Source organism: Ovis canadensis, chromosome 5 (assembly GCF_042477335.2).
Source record: "Ovis canadensis isolate MfBH-ARS-UI-01 breed Bighorn chromosome 5, ARS-UI_OviCan_v2, whole genome shotgun sequence".
In the NCBI taxonomy this organism is placed as follows: Eukaryota; Metazoa; Chordata; class Mammalia; order Artiodactyla; family Bovidae; genus Ovis; species Ovis canadensis.
The window spans coordinates 51,541,280-51,563,078 of NC_091249.1; the positions used below are offsets into that span (position 1 = coordinate 51,541,280).

General features: G+C 48.2%; 1 protein-coding gene across 2 annotated transcripts; it reads right to left on the bottom strand.

The window, feature by feature from the left end:
* Positions 1–1,091: 1,091 nt before the first annotated feature.
* On the bottom strand, positions 1,092–21,473 carry LMAN2 (lectin, mannose binding 2). Of its 2 annotated transcripts, none has more exons than XM_069591780.1 (8): positions 20,272–21,473; positions 19,985–20,103; positions 6,869–6,986; positions 6,168–6,247; positions 5,863–6,024; positions 5,660–5,774; positions 2,965–3,084; positions 1,092–1,776 (listed from the first exon to the last, which is right to left on the bottom strand). In XM_069591780.1, exons 1-8 carry the CDS (start codon positions 20,474–20,476, stop codon positions 1,616–1,618), a joined length of 1,080 nt encoding a protein of 359 aa, XP_069447881.1. In that variant the 5' UTR covers positions 20,477–21,473; the 3' UTR covers positions 1,092–1,615. The 2 variants fall into 2 exon arrangements, with proteins under 2 accessions (XP_069447881.1, XP_069447879.1); XM_069591778.1 differs by having other exon boundaries at positions 19,985–20,106; positions 20,272–20,819.
* Between the last annotated feature and the right edge of the window lie 326 nt (positions 21,474–21,799).

Genomic DNA, 21,799 nt, shown 5'->3' on the forward strand with positions numbered 1-21,799 from the left:
ATTACCCAGTTGACGTTACTAAGCAGCAATAATTACCACTCAAATAGTGATCTCTGAGGGAGCTTTTTTCTAAATCAGATGCTCTGGACAAAATTATGATATGAAAGATTGACAGACACCAGTAAACTAAAATGTGGGAAAGAGCTGCACGTTGATCTCATTCCAGACGAGTAACATTGAACCCTCACGGCTGTGGACACCAAAATAGGGCGACCAAGGACGTGATCGATAACCCTGGTGCTATCGCAAGTCTGGGGCCAAGGCACGCACGGAGGCTTTGCAGGCTGCTACAGAGCTCTTTGTGACAGAACAGTTTGGTGCTGGGTTTTATTCTACCTATTTGGGTACTGAAAGTGGCCGTTATCACTACTAGAGCCTTCTGTAGGAGGATCGTCCAGTTAGGACCATCAGAGGCAAACCTACAGGCCGAAGAACAAAGGCTATTCTGTGTCTGAAAGACCTAACCAAGTCCTTAGAGGAAAGAATAAAGGAGATTGTGAAGAAACATTCTCAATTTATCAGGCGTCCCATGACTCTGTGTGGAGAAGGAACATGATGAGGAAGTCAGTGGCGGCTGAAATGTTTACCTGTGAGTGGGAAGGTGCTGGGCTGGATGGGGGCCTGTCCCATGGCGGGCGGGGGTCAGGGGAGACTGGAAGCAGCAGCCAGCTGCACTGGGAGTCAGCCCCAGAGGCTGCCACACGCGGCACTTAACGTGCGCTTCCTTCACGTCCTGAACCGCCGTAGACCAGCCATGACACCAATGGGAACACTGCCACTGACCCATGACCCCTTGGGTGGGAAGTCACACCCTCCGTGTGGGAACCACATCCTCCCCTCAGTGGGTCCTTTCACAGAGGCCCCGGGTGCGTGGAGACACCGCAGGCCTCACCCCATGTTGCCAGTGGTTGTGTCACCGGGCAAGTTTTGCTTGACCTCTAAGAACTGTGATTCCCCAAATGGGAAATGGAGACCCCAGCACCTGCCTCCTGGGGCCGTGCCACACCTGAGGGGACGAGGCTCGAAGCTGGAAAGCACCTGGAAGTCATTCAAAGAAGAGAAAAGCAGACCTCTTAGGGCAGCCACACAACTGAGGTTGGTTATTTCACTTTATTTAGCAAACCATCATACTCTGGGCCCCACCAAACTGCTCCTCCAGCCTCACCCAAGGTTCGGCCTTGGGAGGAAGCTCGGAGCATGAACAGAAGACCCAGGCTCCCCAGTTGGCCTCCTCTTCTGCCACACATACCACACAGCACAGAATAAGATCACTGCTTGTGTCCTCAGGCGCCTACCCCAGTGTGGCCTGGGGGGCCTCCAGTGTTCACAGCCACCTGCCAGGCTCTCGGCCCAGCACCAGGTACAGACCCCCTGCTCCTGAGAGGCTGGCACAGGGCCAGGGCCTCTGCCCCCAGCTGCGGGCATGGAAAACGCTTATTCCCCAGCCCTGCAGCCTTATTCCCCACTGGGCAAGAAGCAAAATATATGAAAATACTTTAATTATTTCTTTGAAATGGTTAAGAAATAAGGTCATCTTATTTTCCTTTTACAATCCTAGTTAAAAAAAAAGTTCACATTAGCGCCAGGGCCCTTCCCCAAGCCACGGGCTGGCTGCTCAGTAGAAACGCTTGTTCCGTTCCTGCCGCTTCTGAAACACCACGGCCCCCACCACGGCGCACACGATGATGCCCAGGAGTGCACACAGCAGCAACAGAAACACCCGCCACCCCGTCAGGGGTCCGCTGCGAAAGTTCCCCGTTGGGTCGTCCACATTGTCTGAGGGAGGAGAGAGAGGGAAATGAGAGGCCGAACAGGCTCCCAGGAGACAGCGTGGTAAGGCCCCCACCCCATCCTCGAGGCAGCAGCTGTGGCCTGCTCGCACAGCTCCAGCACGGGGCAGGGGCATACACGGAGCGACAATCCCACTGGGAACAAGGGTCCCCGGGATCCAGGCTGAGGTGCCTTCTGCTGCAAGAAGCTGGAGAACACTGCACGCCTGGGATCTCCCTGACAGCCTGAGTCTGCCCAGGCAGGCACAGGACCTGTTTTCCCAAGACCACCCCCAGCCCGGTGCAGTGGTCTGAGGTTCCCAGCTGGAGAGATACTGCCCCGACCACAGTCTGCCGTCCTGCACATGTGGGTGCATTCCATGCCTCCTGGGGGCTCCCAGGGCCCTGACCCTCAACCTTCATCCTTTCGCTTTGACCATCTAGCCCAGTGGGCCCACTTGTCTGATAAGGAATTAACCCCTGCCGGGCCAGCCGCATGGGCTGCTGGGTGGGCTGGAGCAGATGTGTCCAAAAGCCTTGGCAGCAGGAAGCCTTCAACGGAACGTCGCAAATCAGTGGTCTACGGCAGGGTTTGTTTGGCCCCCAAAACATTTAAAAGCAACTTGAATCTTTAAAAAGTGAAATGTCACATAAACTGGTGGGTTCCAGTGGTACTCTATCTCCTGCTGGGCCCACACGGATGACTTTGGGGCTCCTGAAGTAGAATTCGCAACACACACACACACACACATACACACACAGAGGCCTCACTCCCCATCCATCCTGAAAACCCTCTCTCTGTGAGGATGGAGTGGTGGCTGACTACTACCCTGCAAAGGGCTCAGACTTGGAGGTTTGCCAAAACTCGGGTTTGTATCCCGCCTTTTTGCCTCTTTTTAGCTGAGGAAGCCTAAGGATCAGCTCCCCTAGCAGTTGCAGGACCTACTGCAGGCTGTTTGCTGAGGCCACGCACTGAGGTACCAGCACGCCTGCACCAGCAAATGGCCCCTATGGCTTCACTGGCTGTGACCCCAGCACTGAGTACAAGACGATACAGAGGCCAGGGGCTCACACACCTGTTCATGAGCACTAGCTGCTGATTCAAGGGCTGAGTTGGTCCAGGGAAGGGCAGGTGGACCTTGAGCAGCTGCCTAAGCCAGCCCAGGCCCCACCGGGAGGGGCTGTAGGTGCATACCTTTGGGCGACTTGAGGAAGCTGACGCTGGGCTCGATCTTGGTCCAGTCGATGCTCTCCTCGTCAGGTGTGTGCTCCACCATCAGCTGGAACAGCTTCATGGAGATGATGTCATGGTTGTCTGCAGGCCAAGAGTTAGCTTCTAAGGGGCCTGGAGCCGCTTTGGAACACGTGGCTCAACCCTCTCCCGCCCCACACCACACAGAGAAGCCAGGTTCCCTGAGGAGAGCCCAGCAGCCTCTAGCACGCAGTATTCCAGGGGCTGGAATACTCCAGAACTCAGCAATAAGAAACCTGGGAGGAAGCAGAGCAGAGAGGGAAAGCACAGGTTTTACAGTCAGCATCGCTGGGCCTAATCCTGGCTCTGCTACCCTCTTTGAGGCTCAGTCTCATTTGCAAATGGGGGTGGTAATCTCCATCTTGCGGTTACTGGGGCATGTAAATGAGAAAGTACAGTCAGGGCCAAAGGTACACTGCCTGGAGGTAGCACATCCTTGAAAACAGAACCGGACAAAGACCCACACACTGCTGCATGGCTGGTTGAGAAGCCTGACCCTCCCGGGCGCAGGCAGCCACAAGACGCTCTGTCACAGCGACCCAAGTGCAGGATGCAGAGAAACAACCTGGCAGCCGGCTGACAGCTCAGCTGTGACAGTCATCGACTGTACCTGGGGAGACTTGGGGAAGGCCCTGGTCCACTAGTATGGGCAGGAGAGAACCTCTGCCTGACGCTGACAGTAACTGACAGCCCCATTTGGAGATGGAGAGGTTGAGGCTCAGAACTGAGACGAGGGTCCCAGTCAGCCTGCCACCAGCTCTCAGCTTAGCTAACTGACTGGAAGCTGAAAGCGTAAAGAGCAAGGACCCTGCGGCCAGGCCAGGCAGAGGCCAGCATACCGGACAGCTGGTATGAGCGGCCCTGGAAGCCCAGGGCCAAGCAGGGGCCCTGGAGCCAGACAGCAGGGGCCATCTTTCTGTCACTTCCTGGGTGCCCGAACTTGACGTCCACCTCCCTCAACTCCAGAGGCCTAATGGTCTCAGATGTACAAAAGGGGAAAGAGACAGTTACCTAACTAAGAAAACAGCCACGAGACACCTGCGGGAGGCTGGCATGCACACCCTTCTGCCTAAGGGCCACACACTACCGCAGGCATGACCCCTCCATCGCCCTTCCCAGGGCCACTCCAAACAGACTTAGAGAATACCCTGTCACAGGCCTGGCTCTATTTCCAGAGCCTTCTCATGATGCCTGCTGAAACAGTCAGATGGAATTCCAGGTGACCCAGGGCAGAGTTATACTGGGTCCACAAATGAAACAAGGCAGGCCATGAGCCTTACCCACTGAGGCTGGGTAACAGCAATAAGGGGCTTATCACACCATCTTCCCTCTTGTGGGTATACAATTGGAATTTCCATATTAGAAACCTCAAAGCAATAGACACTCCAGGAACCAAATGGACCCAGATGCTTCCATGGTGACGGGGATGCTCCTGGACAGCGGCTGGCTCACAGGCCCTGGAAACATCTATCCTGACAACAAACAAGCCTCTGTCTGGTCTGCCACACTGCTTCTCAGCTCTGGTCAACAAGGGCTGGCCCCAGGTATGGTGCCTCCCGAGGGCCCTGAGAAGGGACTAAGGACCAGCGCCAGGGGCCACCAACAAGTGCCACCCAGGCCTGGGGGTCCCAAGAGGCCTGCACGGGCAGGGAGCACCCCAAAGCTTACAGCACTCACCATGGGCCGAACAAGACAGAGCCCTGACTCCATGGAGCTCACAATTCAGGGAGGGAGACAGGACAATGAAATAAATGACACAGTGGATACCAGGATGGTTCAATGCTGTGAAAACAAATAAAGCTAGAGAAGGCAACAGGAAGTGTGCAGGAGACTGGGGTGTGTGTGTGTGTGTGACTTTAAATGAGGGAATCAAGGATGGCCTCACTGGGAAGAGTAACCGAGCAAGACCTGGAGAGACGCAGGAACAAAGGCCCAAGGCAGGAGGGCAGGGGTGGGTCTGAAGAGTGGCTGGGGCAGTGTCACCAGAGAGCAGAGAGGATGAGGCAGGACTGTGGCAGCAGGCAACAGGACCACTGGTGGGAGGACAGCGGCCTCAGCCCTGAGTGAGGTGGAAGGAGCAGCTTGGCTGTGGTGCTGGGAGGAGGGCACCCTAGGGAGGCTCCTGCAATTGTCCAAGCAAGAGAGCACGGTGGCCCAGACCTGCCTGCAGTAAAGGAAGGGAGAAGAGTGGTCTGCTGCGGGGTGAAAAGAAGACTCAGCCAGCAGGACATGCCAACAAAGGGGAGGCGGCCTGTGAGAGAAAAAGCAGAGGCCGGAACACCACCAAGGCGTTCTGACCCACATAACCACCAGGACAGAGGTTCGTTTGTCTCTGGCTATGGGCGCGTGAAGGCTGAGAGGCCTGCTGGGCATGTTGCTGGTGACTCAGGTCTGGAGAGGGAAACGTGGGGGTCCATTGCTGGGTTCACCAGATTCAAACCCCCACAGCTCACAGATGACAGAGAGGGAAGACGCTGAAGGACTGCGCACACACATGGGAAGAGGGGGAAGAAAACTAGGCACGTGTGGAACCAAATGGAGGCAGGCCGAGGAGGAAGGGGCTCTGCCGTGTCACAAGCTCCCGACAGCAGGGAAGGCCACACTGAGACTGGATGCCTCGCGCTGCCCGCACACTCACCGGACAGGTCGCCGGTACCGGCAGAGGCTCCAAAATAGTAGCCGGTGGGCAGGCGCACTCCCGTGATGTCAATGCAGTTCTTCCACTCATTCTTGTCCTCCAGGTCAGTCATCACCTGCGGCCAGCCAGCAGGTCAAGGGGCGCCCAGGGCTGGCCTGCCCGCCTCCCCAAGCCCCGCAGAGCTGCCCCTCCTGCCTGCTCACCGTCAGGCGACCCCGGGAGTAGCGCACTGCCAGGAAGGTGTCGTGATCGCGGTTGCGGAAGTCAGCCGTGCAGCCCGCCAGCTCAGTCCAGCGGCCGTCCTTGCTGTGGTCGTAGGACAGGGAGCCATTGTTCACCATCACGGAGATGTACGGGAACACGCGCTGAGACAAGACACCGGTCACTCCGAGGGCAGCCCAGCCAGCGCGAGGCCGCGGGGCACCCACCACCCTGACCCCAGGAGGCTGCTCTCACGCAGAGCCCAGGGAGAAGTCCTGTCCTGCTCTGCAGGAGAGCAAGGGCCTACCTCTGTGGTCTCATCGTTGGGGTACGTGTCCAGAAAGATGGCTAAGCCATGGAAGTTGTCTTTGCTTCCAAACACAGGCCCTAGAATTAGAAGGAGATGCTCCTGTGATGGGAGAAATTGGGAGTTGCCCAAGGGGTACCTGAAGGGCCGAGTAACACCAGCATGGATGGGGTCAGAAGACGTTAGCCCATGGTCATGCTTCCAGGAAAGAGAAGGGATCTCTAAGTGGGGTGGGGGGATAGGAAGGGTAGTCTCAGGCACGTGGCAGAGAGGACTCAAGTTTGAAGCCTAAACTGTGAAAGAACAGCACCTGACTATGTGCTCTGAGGTGTCGGGGGCAACGGGATACCTAATCTGTAAAAACCAGATGGTCATGCGTTAAGGACCATCCCTGAACCCAGGGATCACCAACTTTCTGTCCAAGGCCAGAGAGCAAAGATTTTAGGCTTCGTGGGCCACAGATGGTCTCTGTCACAGTCTTCCTTCTTAAGATGATAGGATGGTGAAAACCACTTAGCTGGTGAAGACCAGGCCACACTGGGCACAGAGTTGACCACGGGGTCATCTCCTACAGGGATGCTCCCTCCAGCTACTCCCCAGACCCCCTGTTTCCTCAAAGAGGAGCAGCAGTGCCCTAAGAGGGAGTGCAGAGTGGAGGATTCCTGGCCACAGACAGCCCACCTGTGCCAGCACCATCCTACCTGGCACCAGGCGGTCCCGGGTGTACCACAAGGCAATGCCATCTCCATGGAGATTTTTCTTCCCTGCGCCATGGACTTTGAAGTGTACATGCATCTCCCAGTCCTTGAGGAAGCAAGGCTAGAGGGAGAGCAGAGAGGGCTGTCAGAGCTCCCCAGGCTTGCCTGCTCCCTGGGAGTGACCTAGAGAGAGTCGGGGCTCTCAGAACAGGGCCAGGCAGCAGGGGCCCGAGTGTCAGATGAACAGATCCCCGAGCGTCTCAGTAGGGAGGGAGGGGGAGACCACAGACTGTCCCAAGGCTGCTGAGGCCCAGACTCCACCCACCCTGGCCCCAGTCTTCTCCTGGGCTGGTTCTCACACCTTGACTCACTTTCCTTGATACCAGCCAAACCTGTTAGCCCTGTTTCTTCTCCATCCCCGCTGTTCCTGTCCCCTGGGATCTTGTGGAAGGACTACTATCCCTATTTGAGTCATGTATTTTATAAAAAGAAAACACATTCAGAGACTAAATAACTTGTCCACAGTAGGTAAGTGGATGTCCTGACTCACGCCCAGGACTGTCTGACTCGGAAACTTCTGCTCTTGCCTACAGCTGCCATGACCTTCAGGCCTGTAACACAAGCAGCACCAACTCCTTTCTGGCTTTCCATCCCCACTGTGTTCCCTTCAAACCAACCCCTCAAACTGATGGACCCACACCCAGGTCTGGCAGACTCGAAGCCCTAGGCTCCCAGCCAGCACACCACCTGCCTCTTGCAGTCTCAGCCCAGCCTGAGGGTGGTGATGGTGATATCAGGCCTGGGGGCTAGAAGGGCAGCTCTGGGGCCTCTGGGCTACTGTGATGTGAGGGAAGGAAGTCCCAGCAGTCAGGAAGGCACAAGGCTGGGCCCACAGCAAGGACACCAGCCTGGCCTTGCCTACCAGGAAGCTGCTCATGAAAACTATGGTACTGACACTCCAATAAGAATCTGCGCAGGGAAAGTCTGTAGATGGGTGTGTGAGCAAGTAATCAAACAAAGGCCTAGCTGAAAGGCAAACTAAAACAAGGTATTGCTGACTTATTAGATTGGCAAGGCTTAAAGAGATCATGAGCAGCAATGCAGACAAGAATGAAGAGAAACGTGGCCTACATCCAGAGGACAGTGGATGCTCCCATCTTCTTGGGGGCAATTTGGCTGTTGCAGCTTTTTAAGAAAAGGAGGGAGATCCATAAGCTCTCACGGGTCATGATCAAGATGTCAAAGATACTAACAGGAAAGATAAGCTGAAAACAGTATCAATGCTATGTGCTCATTTAAAATAATATATATATATTAGTCTATGTGCAGAGAAAGGAAATGAAGGAAATATGACCAACATTAACGAAAGCTAACTCTGGGAGGGGAATGTTTACTTTCCACATTTTCAATCTTCTATGCTGAACATATTACTTCTGTAATCACAAAAAACTCAACTAAAAAATAAAACCCCTGTGTCCCACCGTGGCTTGTGCATCACTGATTCACCAGGCACTGTTCTGGGCCTGGGCACCAGAAGCTCAGGTGAGAAGACTCGGCCCTTGAGAATACAGGGTTAGCAGGCAGCTGCACGATGGTCTGAGATAGTGTGAAGTCAGCCCTCCCAGTTTCTCACAGTTCACTGGCTTTGGGAGACCCTGCAGATTCTGGATGGGGACAACTGTGAGGTGATAAAAAGCAGGTCTCCATGACAGATGTGCAAGGAATCTGAGTCCAAGACCTGCTGAGGGGTGGAAGGACTTGTGAATCAGACTTGCTTTGCATTGAGGTGACAAAAATCACAACTGGAAAGAACAAATGAGAAAGGGCTCCCAGGGACTGCAGCTCAGCTATGAGTTCCCACAATCCCTGAAATTAGACTAAACAGACTCATTCAGGCCTCATACTTTAAACAAAATATTGTACAAACACAATATCTGGGACACAACCAAAAATACCAGGCACATGAAGAGACAAGACAGGAACAAAACACAGAGAAAGGCAAGGAGGGAGAGAGAACCACCACCGCCATCACCATCCCAGGGACCCTTAAAAGTAACCAGAGGAAAAAAAGAGTAACTTCAAAGGAGCTATAATCAGCCTGATACTAGAATTTTCAACAGAAACACTAGGAGTAAGAAGACAACAGACTGATATATTTGGAGTTGAAGGAAAATAACAATCAACACAGGATTCTATACTTAGCACATGTATCCTTCAAGAAAGAAGGTGCTCTTTGGCCTCGGACCTAATTTTTGGCAACAGAGCTAGACACACTAAGAAGATCCAGTAAATATGGGATCTGCTACTCCCCTCAGGAAAACGGTGAAGAGAATGGAAATCGGCCAGCACAACAAGCACGCTTGCTCCTGTGACAAAACCAAGATGAAGAGGCACGCTGTGGGGATCTGCCGCTGTGGTTCCTTCGTGAGAACAGTAGCTGGTGGTGCCTGAACCAATGCCACCACTTCTGCCATCACAGGAAGGTCAGGCCTCAGAAGACTGAAGGGCCGGCAGAAGCACCACCACTGCCAGCCTGCAATAAACAGATTAATTTATGTAATCCGCTTTAAAAAAAAGAAGGTGAAATTAAGACATTTTCAGACAGAAACACCAAGACTATCTTTCACTCTTTCTGGGAGAAATGTGATCCAGACCCGGACATGAAGTCAGAGATTCAAGAAGGAACGAAGACCAAAGACTAAACCAAGGATGAGACTAGAAACACAAATAAACACTTGGCTGCATAAAACAACAATGTTCTGTGTGTCCCAAAAGCCTATCACCTTCCTGGAAGGAGTCAAAAGTACATCTTATCAGCACTCTTTGGTAAAATGTGATCTGTGTTTTAAACTTCAGAGTAATCACCAAAATCTTGGGAAATAAGCACAGAACTTTCAAGCTAACAGAAGAATAAAAATGGAATAAAAATTAACCAACTCAAAAGAAGCCAAGACCAGAGAGAAAAGTGAACAGAGGACAGCCAGTACAAACGGTAAGTAAATAGTAAGATGGTAGATTAAATCCAAATGTATCCATGACTTTACCAAATGTAGATAGACTAAATGCTGGTAAGAGTACCCAGGATCTCCCTGTATTCCTTTCTTTCTTTTTTTAAAATGAAATATAGTTGACATACAATATCAGTTTCAGGTGTACCACACAGGGATTTGACAGTTACATACATTACAAATTGATCACCACAAGTCTAGTAATATCTGTCACCATAGACAGTTACTGTAATACTATTATTATTGAATATTACTGACCACATTTCCTATGCTATACATTACATCCCCATGACTTATTTAATTTTACAACTGGAAGTCTGTACTTCTTAATCTCTTTTTTCTTACAACTACATGTGAATCTACAATTATCTAAAAAAAAAAAGTTTAATTTTAAAAATAAGTAATAGATCAAAGACTTAAACTAAAGAGCTAAGAGTATAAAACTCTTAGACGAAAACAGGGGAAACACTAGATTTAGCAATAATTTCCTGAATATGCCACCACAGCACAGACAACAAAAAAACTAGATAAACTGGACTTCATCGAAATTAAAACCTTTTACATGTCAAAGAACATGAAGAGAATGAAAAGAAAACCCACAGAATTAGAGAAAATATTTCCAAATCATATACTGATAATGTCCAGGATACATAAGGAACTCCTAAAACTCAACAACAAAAAACAACCCAAAACTGGACAAAGGATTTAGATAGACATGTTTTTCATAGAAGAAGATAATTTGTATATAAAAAGCATATGAAAAGATGCTCAACATCATTAATCACTAGAGAAATGGAAATCAAAACCACATACCACTTCACACTCATTTGGATAACTATTATTAAAAAATGGAAAATAGTATAAAAATGTGGAGAAACTGGAACCCTGGTGCATTGCTGGTGGGACTGTAAAATGGTGCGCTTGCTGTGGAAATCAGTTTGGTGGTCCTTAAAAAGTTTAACAAAGAGTTACCATATAACCTAGCAATTCCACTTTTAGATGTTTACCAAAACAAGTGAAGCCAGGGACTTCAGTAGCCACCTATGTCCACCCATGTACACAGCAGCACAACAACCAAAAGGTGGAAACTACCCAGTGTCCACCACCAGATGAATGGATAAACAAAATGTGGTGCACACACAGACACACAGGAACATTATTTAGCCATTAACGAAATACTGATACACGCTACAGCATGGATGAGCTTTGCCTATGTTATGCTAAGTGAAATAAGTCAGATACAGACAAATATTCTATGATTCCATTTATGTGAGGTACCTAGAAGAGCCAAATTCAAAAACAGAAAGTAGAATAGTGGCTACCAGGGGCTGTAGAGAGGCAGAAAACAGGGAGTTAGTGTTTAAGGAGTACAGTTTCAGCTTCTGATGGTTAGAAAGTTCTGGAGATGGATGGTGGTGATGGTTGCACAACAAAATGAATGTACTTAATGCCACTAAACTGTACACTTAAAAATGGTTAAAATGGTCAATTTTATGTCATGTATATTTTACCACAATAAAAAAATTTTGAAAAAAAATTTTTTCATGCAGATATATATTTATAGTAATTGAAACTAATTTTTTGTTGGTAGACATTACACTTTTAAAAACTTTACTGCAGACTGATTTACAATATTGTGTTAATTTCTGCTACACAGGAAAGCGACTCAGTTATACATACAGTCTTTTGCATATTTCCGTATTTTCCATTACAGATTATCACCGGATACTGAATATAGCTCCCTGTGCTATGCAGTAGGATTGTTTATTCATCCTATATTAATAGTTTGTGTCTGCTAATCCCAAACTTCCAATCCTTCCCTCCCCAACCCCCTGACAACTTGGCAACCACAAGTCTGTTCTCCAAGTCTGTGAGTCTGTTTTGTATATATGTTCATATATTTTAGATTCCACGTAAGTGATATCATAAGATACTTGTCTTTCTCTAACTTCACTTAGCATGGTAACCTCTAAGTCCATCCGTGCACGCATGCTAAGTCACTTCAGTCGTGTCTGACTCTGCAACCCTATGGCGTCTCCGTCCATGGGATTCTGTAGACGAGAGTACCGGAGTAGGTTGCCATGCGCTCCTCCAGGGGATCTTCCCGACTGAGGGATCAAACCCGCATCTCCTGTTTACCTGCACCAGCAGGTAGGTACTTTACCACTAGTGCCCCCTAGGTCCACCCATGTTGCTGCAAGTGGCATTATTCTTTTTTGTGGTTGAGCACTACTCCGTTTGTGTGTATATGTGTTTACACACACACACACACACACATCTTGATCCATTCATCTGCTGACAGACATTTAGGTTGTTTCCATGTCTTGGCTATTGTAAATAGTGCTTTAACAAACATAGGGATGCATGTATCTTTTCAAATTAAGAGTGGGATTGCTGGATCATATGACAACTCTATTTTTAGTTTTCTGAGGGCTCTCCATACTGGCTGTACCAATTAACATTCCCATCAACAGTGTAAAAGGGCTCCCTTTTTTCCACACCCTTTCCAGCACTTATAGTTGGTAGATTTTTTAATGATGGCCATTCTGACCAGCGTGAGGTAGAACCTCTCTCAAGTTTTGATTTGCATTTCTCTAATAACTGGCTTCCCAGGTGGCTCAGTGGTAAAGAATTTACCTGCCAACGCAAGATATGTGGATCTGGACTGGAAAGATCCCTTGGAGAAAGAAATGGCAACCCACTCCAGTATTTTTGCCTGGAAAATCCCACAGACAGAGGAGCCTGGGGGCTACAGTTCATGGGATCACAAAGAATCTGACTTGACTTAGCAACTGAGTATACACACAGGCATTGGCCATCTGTATATCTTCTTTGGAGAAATGTCTGTTTAGGTCTTCTGCCCATTTTTTAATTTTTTAAAAATTATTATTGAATTGTATGAGCTGTTTGTATATTTTTGAAATTAAACCCTTGTTGGTCTCATCATTTGCAAATATTTTCTCTCAATCCGGGCTTCCCTGGTAGCTCAGTTGGTAAAGAATCTGCCTGCAATGCAGGAGACTCCAGTTCGATTCCTGGGTCAGGCAGATCTGCTGGAGAAGGAACAGGCTACCCATTTCAATATTCCTGGGCTTCCCTGGTGGCTCAGATGGTAAAGAATCCGCCCACAATGTGGGAGACCTGGGTTCAATCCCTGGGTTGGGAAGATCCCCCAGAGAAGGGGAAGGCTACCCACTCCAGTATTCTGGTCTGGAGAATTCCATAGATTACAGACCCAGGGGTTGCAAAGAGTTGGACATGACTGAGCCACTTCAACTGAGCGACTTCATTTCACTTTTCACTTTCATGCATTGGAGAAGGAAATGGTAACCCACTCCAGTGTTCTTGCCTGGAGAATCCCAGGGACGGGGGAGCCTAGTGGGCTGCCGTCTATGGGGTCACATAGAGTCAGACACGACTGAAGCGACTTAGCAGCAGCAGCAGCAGCAGCAGAGCCACTTTCACTTTCTTCCAATCCATAGGTGTTTTTTCATTTTGTTTATGGCTTCTTTGCAAAAGTTTCTAGTTGGATTAGGACCCATTTGTTTATTTTTGCTTTTTATTTCTACTGCCTTGGGAGACTGACCTAAGGAAACAATGGTACGATTTATGTTAGAGAATGTTTTATCGATGTTCTCTTCTAGGAGTTTTATGGTGTCATGTCTTATATTTAAGTCTTTAAACCATCTTGAATTTATTTTTGTGTGTGGTGTGAGCGTGTGTTCTAACTTCACTGACTGACATGAGGCTGTCCAACTTTTCCAACACCACTTGCTAAAGAGACTGTCTTTTTCCCAGTGTACACTCTCACCGCCTGTGTGGTGACCATTTACACTTTTAAAACCTGTCTCAATGCCATTAAGTATTGTGTAGAAGAGAATGGTTTGAAAAATTAAACTGTTTAAAAGACAACAGAAGGTTAAATGGGGGACTCTCCTGGTAGTCCAGTGGCTAAGGCCCCAGGCTCCCAATGCAGGGGCCTGGGTTCAATTCCTGGTCAGGCAACTAGACAGCATCTGCCTCAACTAAGATTCGCACGCCACAATTAAAGATCCACACGCTGCAGCTGAAGACCGAAGATCCCTCATGTTGCAGCTAAGTCTAGGCGAAGACCAATAAACAAACTTCTTTTTAAGAAAGGTTAAGTGGCAAATGGTTATGTTACTGGATTTTATCACAATTAAAATAAATGGATAACCACCCAAAAGCCTGGTTATATGCCGTTTACAAGAGACAACTCTAAAAGAGGTCTGGAAAAGAAAAGGACAAAAAAAGACAGTACATGCAAATGCTAAGCAAAAGCAAGCTTGTGCAGCTGTGCCAATAGCGAAGTTTAGAAGAGGACTCTTCTCCATGACAAAGGACTCCATTTACCAGGAAAATGTTGGTCTCAAAATATATGAAGTAGAAACGGACAGACTATAAAGATGAAGGCAAATACACACACAGACATTTTAATACACCTCTTCTAATAACTGATAAAACGAGCAAAATGTCAGGAGATATAGAAATTTGAGCCCAATCAGCAAACAGACCTAAAGATCTGAATGGCACACTTCACTCAACCAGCAGAGGATCCACATCTTTCGCAAGCACACATGAATGTGTCCCCCAAACCCTGGTCACTAGAAGGACCATCTGCAAGTCTCAACAGATGTCCAAGGACTGAAATCACAAAATCCGTTTCTTGACCATGAAGAGATTAAACCAGATATCAATAATAACAACTTAAAAAATAAAGATAACTAGAAAAGCACTTATATATTTGAAAAAAAATTTTTAATGTAACTTACATACACAAAAGTCAGCCCAGAAGCCAATATTTCAAATGGTCTCTTTGGTGCCCAGGAGTTTCCTGTGCCTGGGAACAAAGCACCCCAAGCTAATAGGAGGTGTGCCTCTGAGAAGGGCAACTGTGCACCAGAGGATGGGAGAGGAAAACCTCCCCACCTGTCCCCAGCATGCCTGCAGGAAGATCAGTTTTAGGAAAGAGTACGCACACACACAGAATTTGAGGACCTAGAAACTGATACCTCCAAGACTATTCAAGCCTTGGAACGTCTCCCCACACTACAGGTAAGACTGCAGATCATCAGAGAGAATACTATGATAAAGACAGTACAAAGAAGGATTTTAAGCAGATGAGGTATGGGCTGGAACTAATGTAAAGCTTCTTTTGGGGGCAGAACATGACACAGCCCTCCATCCCAGCTGAGCCATGTGGGGAGCTGAGAAATCTTAATGCCCTGGCCCTCGCCAGGCCAACTAAATCAGAATCAATCACTTGGCAGTCATGAACCATTTTACAGCTAGGTGGTTTCTATGTCTTGGCTTGCAACAAAGTGAAAGGCAGAACATTTTTTTCCATTAAAATTTCTGATGAAAGATCACTACATTTGTGGTTTATAAATCAAAGGAGTTCAAAATATTGAATGACCCCTGCTATAACAAAACTCCTTGCATCTCCATCTATTACTTAAGCAAACACAAATTTTCAGCATTCACGTGAACAAAAAGCAGAAGTCATGCTTAAGCGTCTCATTCTGACAATGACATGCATTCAAATGGGGATGGGGAGATGACAGCTTAATGAGATGCATTTCAAAAAATGTTCACTTGTGCAGTAATTACTCAAAAATTGTGTAATGTGTAAGGCATTTCTTTTGATCAATTGTATACCAGTGGTAACTATAATAATCCCAAAGAAAATATTAAAACTTAATTTCAAGGTCCCAACAAAGTTAGAAAGCTTAAATTTTTACACTTAGTCATAGAAGAACATGATAGGCTAATCAATAAGATTTTCAAGCATTATACACTGCATTAGGATAAAATTCTGTGTGGGATATGAAATGAAAATATAAGTTTAATTTCAAAAAATGACATACAATTTGGGTTTATTAATAGTGTTTACAGGGCTTCCCTGGTAGCTCAGCTCCTGCCTGCAATCCAGGAGCCATGGGTTGGATCAGGAAGATCCCCTGGAGGAGGGTGTGGCAACCCACTCCAGTATTCTTGCTTGGAGAATCCCATGGACAGAGGAGCCTGGCGGGCTAGACTATAGATTTGCAAAGAGATGGGACACAACTGAAGTGACTTAGCACGTGCACACAGCATTTAAGAGTGGATCTCAAACTGCAATATTTAGATTCCACTAAACAGGAAGATAGGGGTTTCCCTGGTGGCTCAGTCGGTAAAGTGTCTGTCTGCAATGCAGGAGACACAGGTTCGATCCCTGAGTTGGGAAGATCCCCTGGAGAAGGAAATGGCAGCCCACTCCAGTATTCTTGCCTGGAAAATCCCATGGATGGCGGAGCCTGGTAGGCTACTGTCCATGGGGTCGCAAAGAGCTAGACACGACTGAGCAACTAAGCAGTGCACAATAATCTAGAGGTATAGGAATGGGCTGGAGGAAGGAGGGAGATTTAAGAGGGAGGAGACATAAGTACACCTATGCTTAATTCATGCTGATGTATGACAGAAATCAAAGCAATACTGTAAATCAATCATCAATCAACTAAAATAAATAAACTTTAAAAAAAATAAAAAGTTATCGGAAAGCATGGGAGCCCCCTGGTGGTCCAGCCATTGGGACACCATGCTTCCACCACAGGGGGTCCAGGTTGGGCAACTAAGATTCCACATGCCTCGCAGTGCAGCCAAAAACAAAAAGTTATCCAAAAACAAATGAGACCTAATGAAACTTAAATGCTTTTGCACAGCAAAGGAAACCATGAACAAAAAGACAGTCCACAGAATGGGAGAAAACATTTGCAAATGAAGCAACCCACAAAGGATTAATCTCCAAAATATACAAACAGCTCATTCAGTTCAGTAGCAAAAAAACCACCCAATCAAAAAAAAAAAAAAAGGTGCAGAAGATCTAAATAAACATTTCTCCAAAGAAGACAGACAGATGGCCAAAAAGCACGTGAAAAGATGCTCAGCATTGCTCATTATCAGAGACATACAAATCAGAACCACAATGAGGGCCCTGTGGGCAGCGTAGCCTCTGAGCAGTAGAGGGGGCTTGGGGCTGAGTCCTCACTAATGCCAGTGTGGAGATGGCACCATGGGCAAGGGGTAGAGGGGCAAGTTGGCCACCGCCACTGCTATCACCACCAAGGGTAGTGAAAGAGCCACTTCGGGGCAGGGGTCAGGTTGGGGAGGGAGGGGTAGGTATCATTTTTCTAGCTTTTCTGGGTGCAGTGGCGGTGATATTCCAGGTCCCCAGAGCGATGCTGGCTGCTGCCCACCTGGGGAGAGGAACGCCAGTTCCTGAGCAGGCTCCCTTGGGGGAGGAGGGACGACAACAGACCTGCCAGAAAACTGCCTCCACTGGCCCAGGTGTGGAACCTGAGAGCACAGCCACACTAGTCTAACTTCTGTGAAGGAGCAGATAACTCTGCATGCTGAAGAAAACTGGAAACCTATCATGATTTTTGCCCTGTAATTCCTTGATGGCCTCAGATGACTTCAAACTTTTATCTTTTGGCAAAGACTAGTACTCTTAATGGATGTAGGTATGGGAGAAAGCAAAAGGGGTTCTGGTTTCTCAGGAAAGAAGGAACCTCCTTCTGTTTAAGTGCTACCTCTTTCGTGAAGCCACATCCCAGCCTGAAGACAGTAAATCAACTCCTGATCTTTTTCAGCACGTTATACCACTGCGCTGACTCTTATCATATGCTCTTTTGGAGGACATAATAAAAAGCTACCTAAGGATTAAAAAAAAAAACTACAATGAGGCATCATCACCTCACATCAGTTAGAATGGACATCACCAAAAAATCTAAAAATAATGAATGCTGCAGAGGGTGCGGAGAAAGGGGAACCCTCCCATGCCGCTGGTGGGAATGTAAATCGGTACAGCCACTATGGAGAACAGCATGGAGGTTCCTTAAAAAACTAAAAATAGAACTACAATATGATCCAGTAATCCCACTCCTGGAAATATTTGGAGAAAATCATAGTTCAAAAAGACACATACACCCCAATGTTTATCACAGTGGTATTTACAATAGCCAAGACAGGGAAGCATCCTAAATGTCCATCAACAGAGAAACGGATAAAGAAAATGTTGCACATATATACAGTGGAATATTACTCAACCATAAAAAGAATAAAGAACGCCATTTGCAGCAACATAAATGAACCCAGAGATCATACTAAGTGAAGCAAGCCAGACATCAAAAGCCAAATATCATACAATACCACTTCTATGTGAAATCTAAGGGGAAAAAAAGATACAAATGAACTTATTTACAAGACAAACAGACTCACCGACCTGGAAAAAACTTTTCGTTACCAAAGGGGAAACGTAGTGGGGGGAGGGATAAATTGGGAGTTTGGGCTTAATACACACTACTATATATAAAATAGACAATCAACAAGGACCTATAATACGGTTCAGGGAACTTTACTTAATATTCTGTAATAACCTATATGGGAAAAGAATCTGAAAACAAAATGGATATATGTAAACATGAATCACTTTGCTCTATACTTGAAACTAACACAATATTGTAAATCAATCATAATGTAAAACGAAATTAGGGGCTTCCCTGGGGGTCCAGTGGCTAAGACTACGCTCCCAATGCAGGGGGCTCAGGATCAATCGATCCCTGGTCAGGGAAGAAGATCTTGCATACCGCCAACTAAAAAAGATCCTCCATGTTGCGAGATCAAAGACCTCTGTACCGAAACGAAGACCTGGCACAGCCAAATGAACATAAAATGAAAATTTTTAAAGTTACACGACAGAAAGTGAGAGAATGTAACTCCAGGGGAAACAAGGTAGTTATTGAAGCACTCTCTGAGTGGGTGGCACTCGAATTAAAACTTAACAAATGAGGAGAAACCAAGCAAGCATGAAGAGCCAGGAGACGGTGTCCCAGACAGAAGCTACAAGTGCAAAGATCCTGAGGCAAAATGGCAGTCAGAGAAGCCGGAAGAACATTAACAGAGAGGACGACTGGAGATGCGAGGCACTAGGGGCCAGACCATGCAGACATAGCGCATGTTTATCCCTTCACAGGAGACCCCAGGCTCTAAGGATCAGAGTGAAAGCTAAGCAAAGTATCTCCAGATCCCCCAAGCAGGAAAGAGAGGACAAGGAGGAGAAGTAACATGCAGACGAGGCAACACAAGGACGGTGTGGGCTCTCAGAATTACATGGGGAAGTCATTCAGAGAGACCAAAGAGCGGGGTGATGGAGAAAACTAGGACACTGGCCAACTGCTTAGGCCATAGAAAGGGTTGGGATCAGGCAGGTTGAGGGGAGGAGTAGGTTCTGCCCCCCATTATTCCCCTTTCACCCCTCCCTAACCTTCCTTGGTGTGGCATCTGTGCAGCAGCAGATCTTGGCCACTGCGTAAGTATGACACGCCTGCGACACCTGAAGGTTCATAACCTCTGCAGCAAAGGTCGCAGAAACTAAAACTGCCCATGAGCCCACTGATGACCAGACCAATCCAGCACTGAGGAAGGGGACTGGCGTCTGCAAAGATTGTTAAGGGGTTCCTCCACCGTCCAGGCTGGGGTCAAATGTAGCAAGTGAACTGCTGGACTTGGAGATGAGACAGAATTTAAATGTTGTTTATAGCCATTCACTGTCTGTGTTTGCTCTGCTTATGAAGAGTCACGAAAGCCATCTATATCGGTCTGAGAACTAAGTGCAATAAGGCACATTAAAGTCAGTGCCTAACACACATAAAATACCCACTAAATAAAGGCCCCACTCCTTCCATTTATCCCACTAATGAGAGGGTTCAGCTGAAGCAGACAACAGCTCCACTACTTGCTGGCTATGTGACTTTGAGAAAGGCACTTTCAACTCTGAGTCTTAGCTTCTTCAGCCAGGGAAACGGAGATAATATCGGTTACTTCACATGGCTTTTGAAGGAATGAAAAGACAGGTGAACAAAGTGTCCAGAACAGCTCCTGCCATACGGTAACTTCAACAGCCATCACCTGTAACTACTGGTAAGTAGTAAGGCAAGTGACCAAAGGGGCCGGGGAGCAGGGGGGAGCCTTCAAATCAAGTTCAGGCCTGCTGAAGACCAACTGTAGTGGCTTACTTCATGGTCTGCCTCCCCTCTTAGGAACCACTCACCAAGTGGTTCCAGATAGAGCCTTCTTTGCTGCGCTCGTCAGGGGTCAGACGCACATACTGGCTCGTGAGCATTGTGCTTCCTTGGAAGTCCCAGAGGAGCGTGGAGCTGGAACCGATCCCTGCTGACAGAGACAAGGACAGACAGGTGCTTAAGAGGCCGGGCCAGGACTAGCTTTGCCGGAGGCAGGGAACCCAAAGGGCTGCCCTGACCAGAAGAAAGAGAATCCCTTCCCCAACTCCGTCCAGCCTCAACCTTACCCTAAACTCATTCCCGCCACAGGCCTCACCGTGGTAGGGCTTGATAAGCGAATGCTCCCGCTTGAGATGTTCACTGTTGCCGTCAGTTATATCCGCAGCCACCGGCCCCAGCAACAAGAGGAAAAGCAGAAGTATAGTGGGGCCTGGGCCGGGGCCGCGAAGCCCAGACCTCCCTGGGCACCGCCGGCCCCAGCCCCAGCGCCAAATCCAGCCTGCTGCCGCCGCCGCCGCCATTCTCTGTCCCTCTCGGCCACTTCCGTCCTGGAACTTCCGCCTTCCGGGTGTTCCATCTAATAGCCTCCGGCCCGAAACCCGCCAACCCTAGTGTCACCTGGGAACTCCCAGCAAAAGCAAAGCCTCGCTGCCGAGTGGACGACTGCTTTGTTTGCTAAGCAGCCCCCTATCCTGGTCGAGTGCCTTGGCGGCTGCGAGACACCTGTCAACCAGCCTCAGCAATGGGTTATTAGGGGCGACAAGAGCAGCAACCAATCATGGAACAGCACGTTCGGCTTGCGGGCCAACGGGGAGCAGAAGGATGATTTGTGTCGGCCGGCTGCGAGGGGATCGTCTGTGAAGCGGGGCATGCTGGAACTTGTAGTTTTTATGGGACCCTAGAACACTTGGCCTCTGGCCACTGGTCACCTCTGTGGGGTAATCTTTCCCAGTCAGAGGAGGAAGGTGTTCTAAATTGAAGGTGGAGGCCTGAATTCCAACTTCTGCGCCGTCTAGATCTCAGGCGGGGCTTTTTCGTCTGTGGCTCCGAGCCTTTGGAAACAGAATTCTGTTATTTGGTGGCGTCCACTATTCCCAGCTCTTCAGGGCCAGTTGGATTTCAGCAGAAGGAGGCGGCCCGAATCCCCGTCCCTGTGATGGCTGGGGCCCATTCATATCCAAATGATTGTGGCGGGTCCCCTCCGTGAAAGGTCCAAGGAAGCCGACTGGATCAAATGTGGGAAACAGGTGGCCCACAGCTAAACAGAGCTCTTACTGATGCTATTTCAATAAATGGCTTAACTATAGCTCAGTCGATAAAGAATCTGCCTGCAATGCAGGAGACCCGGGTTCAATCCCTGGGTTGGGAAGATGCCCTGGAGAAGGAAATGGCAACCCACTTCAGTATCTTTGCCTGGAAAATCTCATGGACAGAGGAGCCTGGTGGGCTGCAGTCCATGGGGTCACAAAGAGTCGGGCACGACTGAGCGACTAACACTAAACCAATATTTTAAATCATGAGACAAATGCATATTAAAAATCCAAATTTCCAGCTTCTCAGGAAAAATCGGAAGACCCAACCACACTTGGGTCATGGGGCTGCCCTGCTAAAATGCCTTATTTTTCAAAGCTCATCTCCACTCTGGCCACTAGTTTACAGCACCTGCCTGGCCCCCTTGACACTTGAATTAATAACCCTGTTATAGATCACAAGATGGAATAGTTGGTTGCTTGCTCCTTAAAGAAGTTGGCTCCGCTCTCTTTCAAATTGCTGTTCTTTGCTTCAACAACACATCTTCAAAAAACAACAACAACAACAAAAACTGTTTGCTTGCTCCAGGTCTT

Excerpts from the sequence above, each read along its gene's own strand:
- LMAN2 (XM_069591778.1), bottom strand. The coding sequence starts at position 20,476 with ATGGCGGCGGCGGCGGCAGCAGGCTGGATTTGGCGCTGGGGCTGGGGC. Across the intron at positions 20,107-20,271 it reads GCTTATCAAGCCCTACCACG|CAGGGATCGGTTCCAGCTCC; the intron begins GTGAGGCCTGTG and ends TGTCTCTGTCAG. Across the intron at positions 5,775-5,862 it reads ACTCCCGGGGTCGCCTGACG|GTGATGACTGACCTGGAGGA; the intron begins GTGAGCAGGCAG and ends GGCTGGCCGCAG.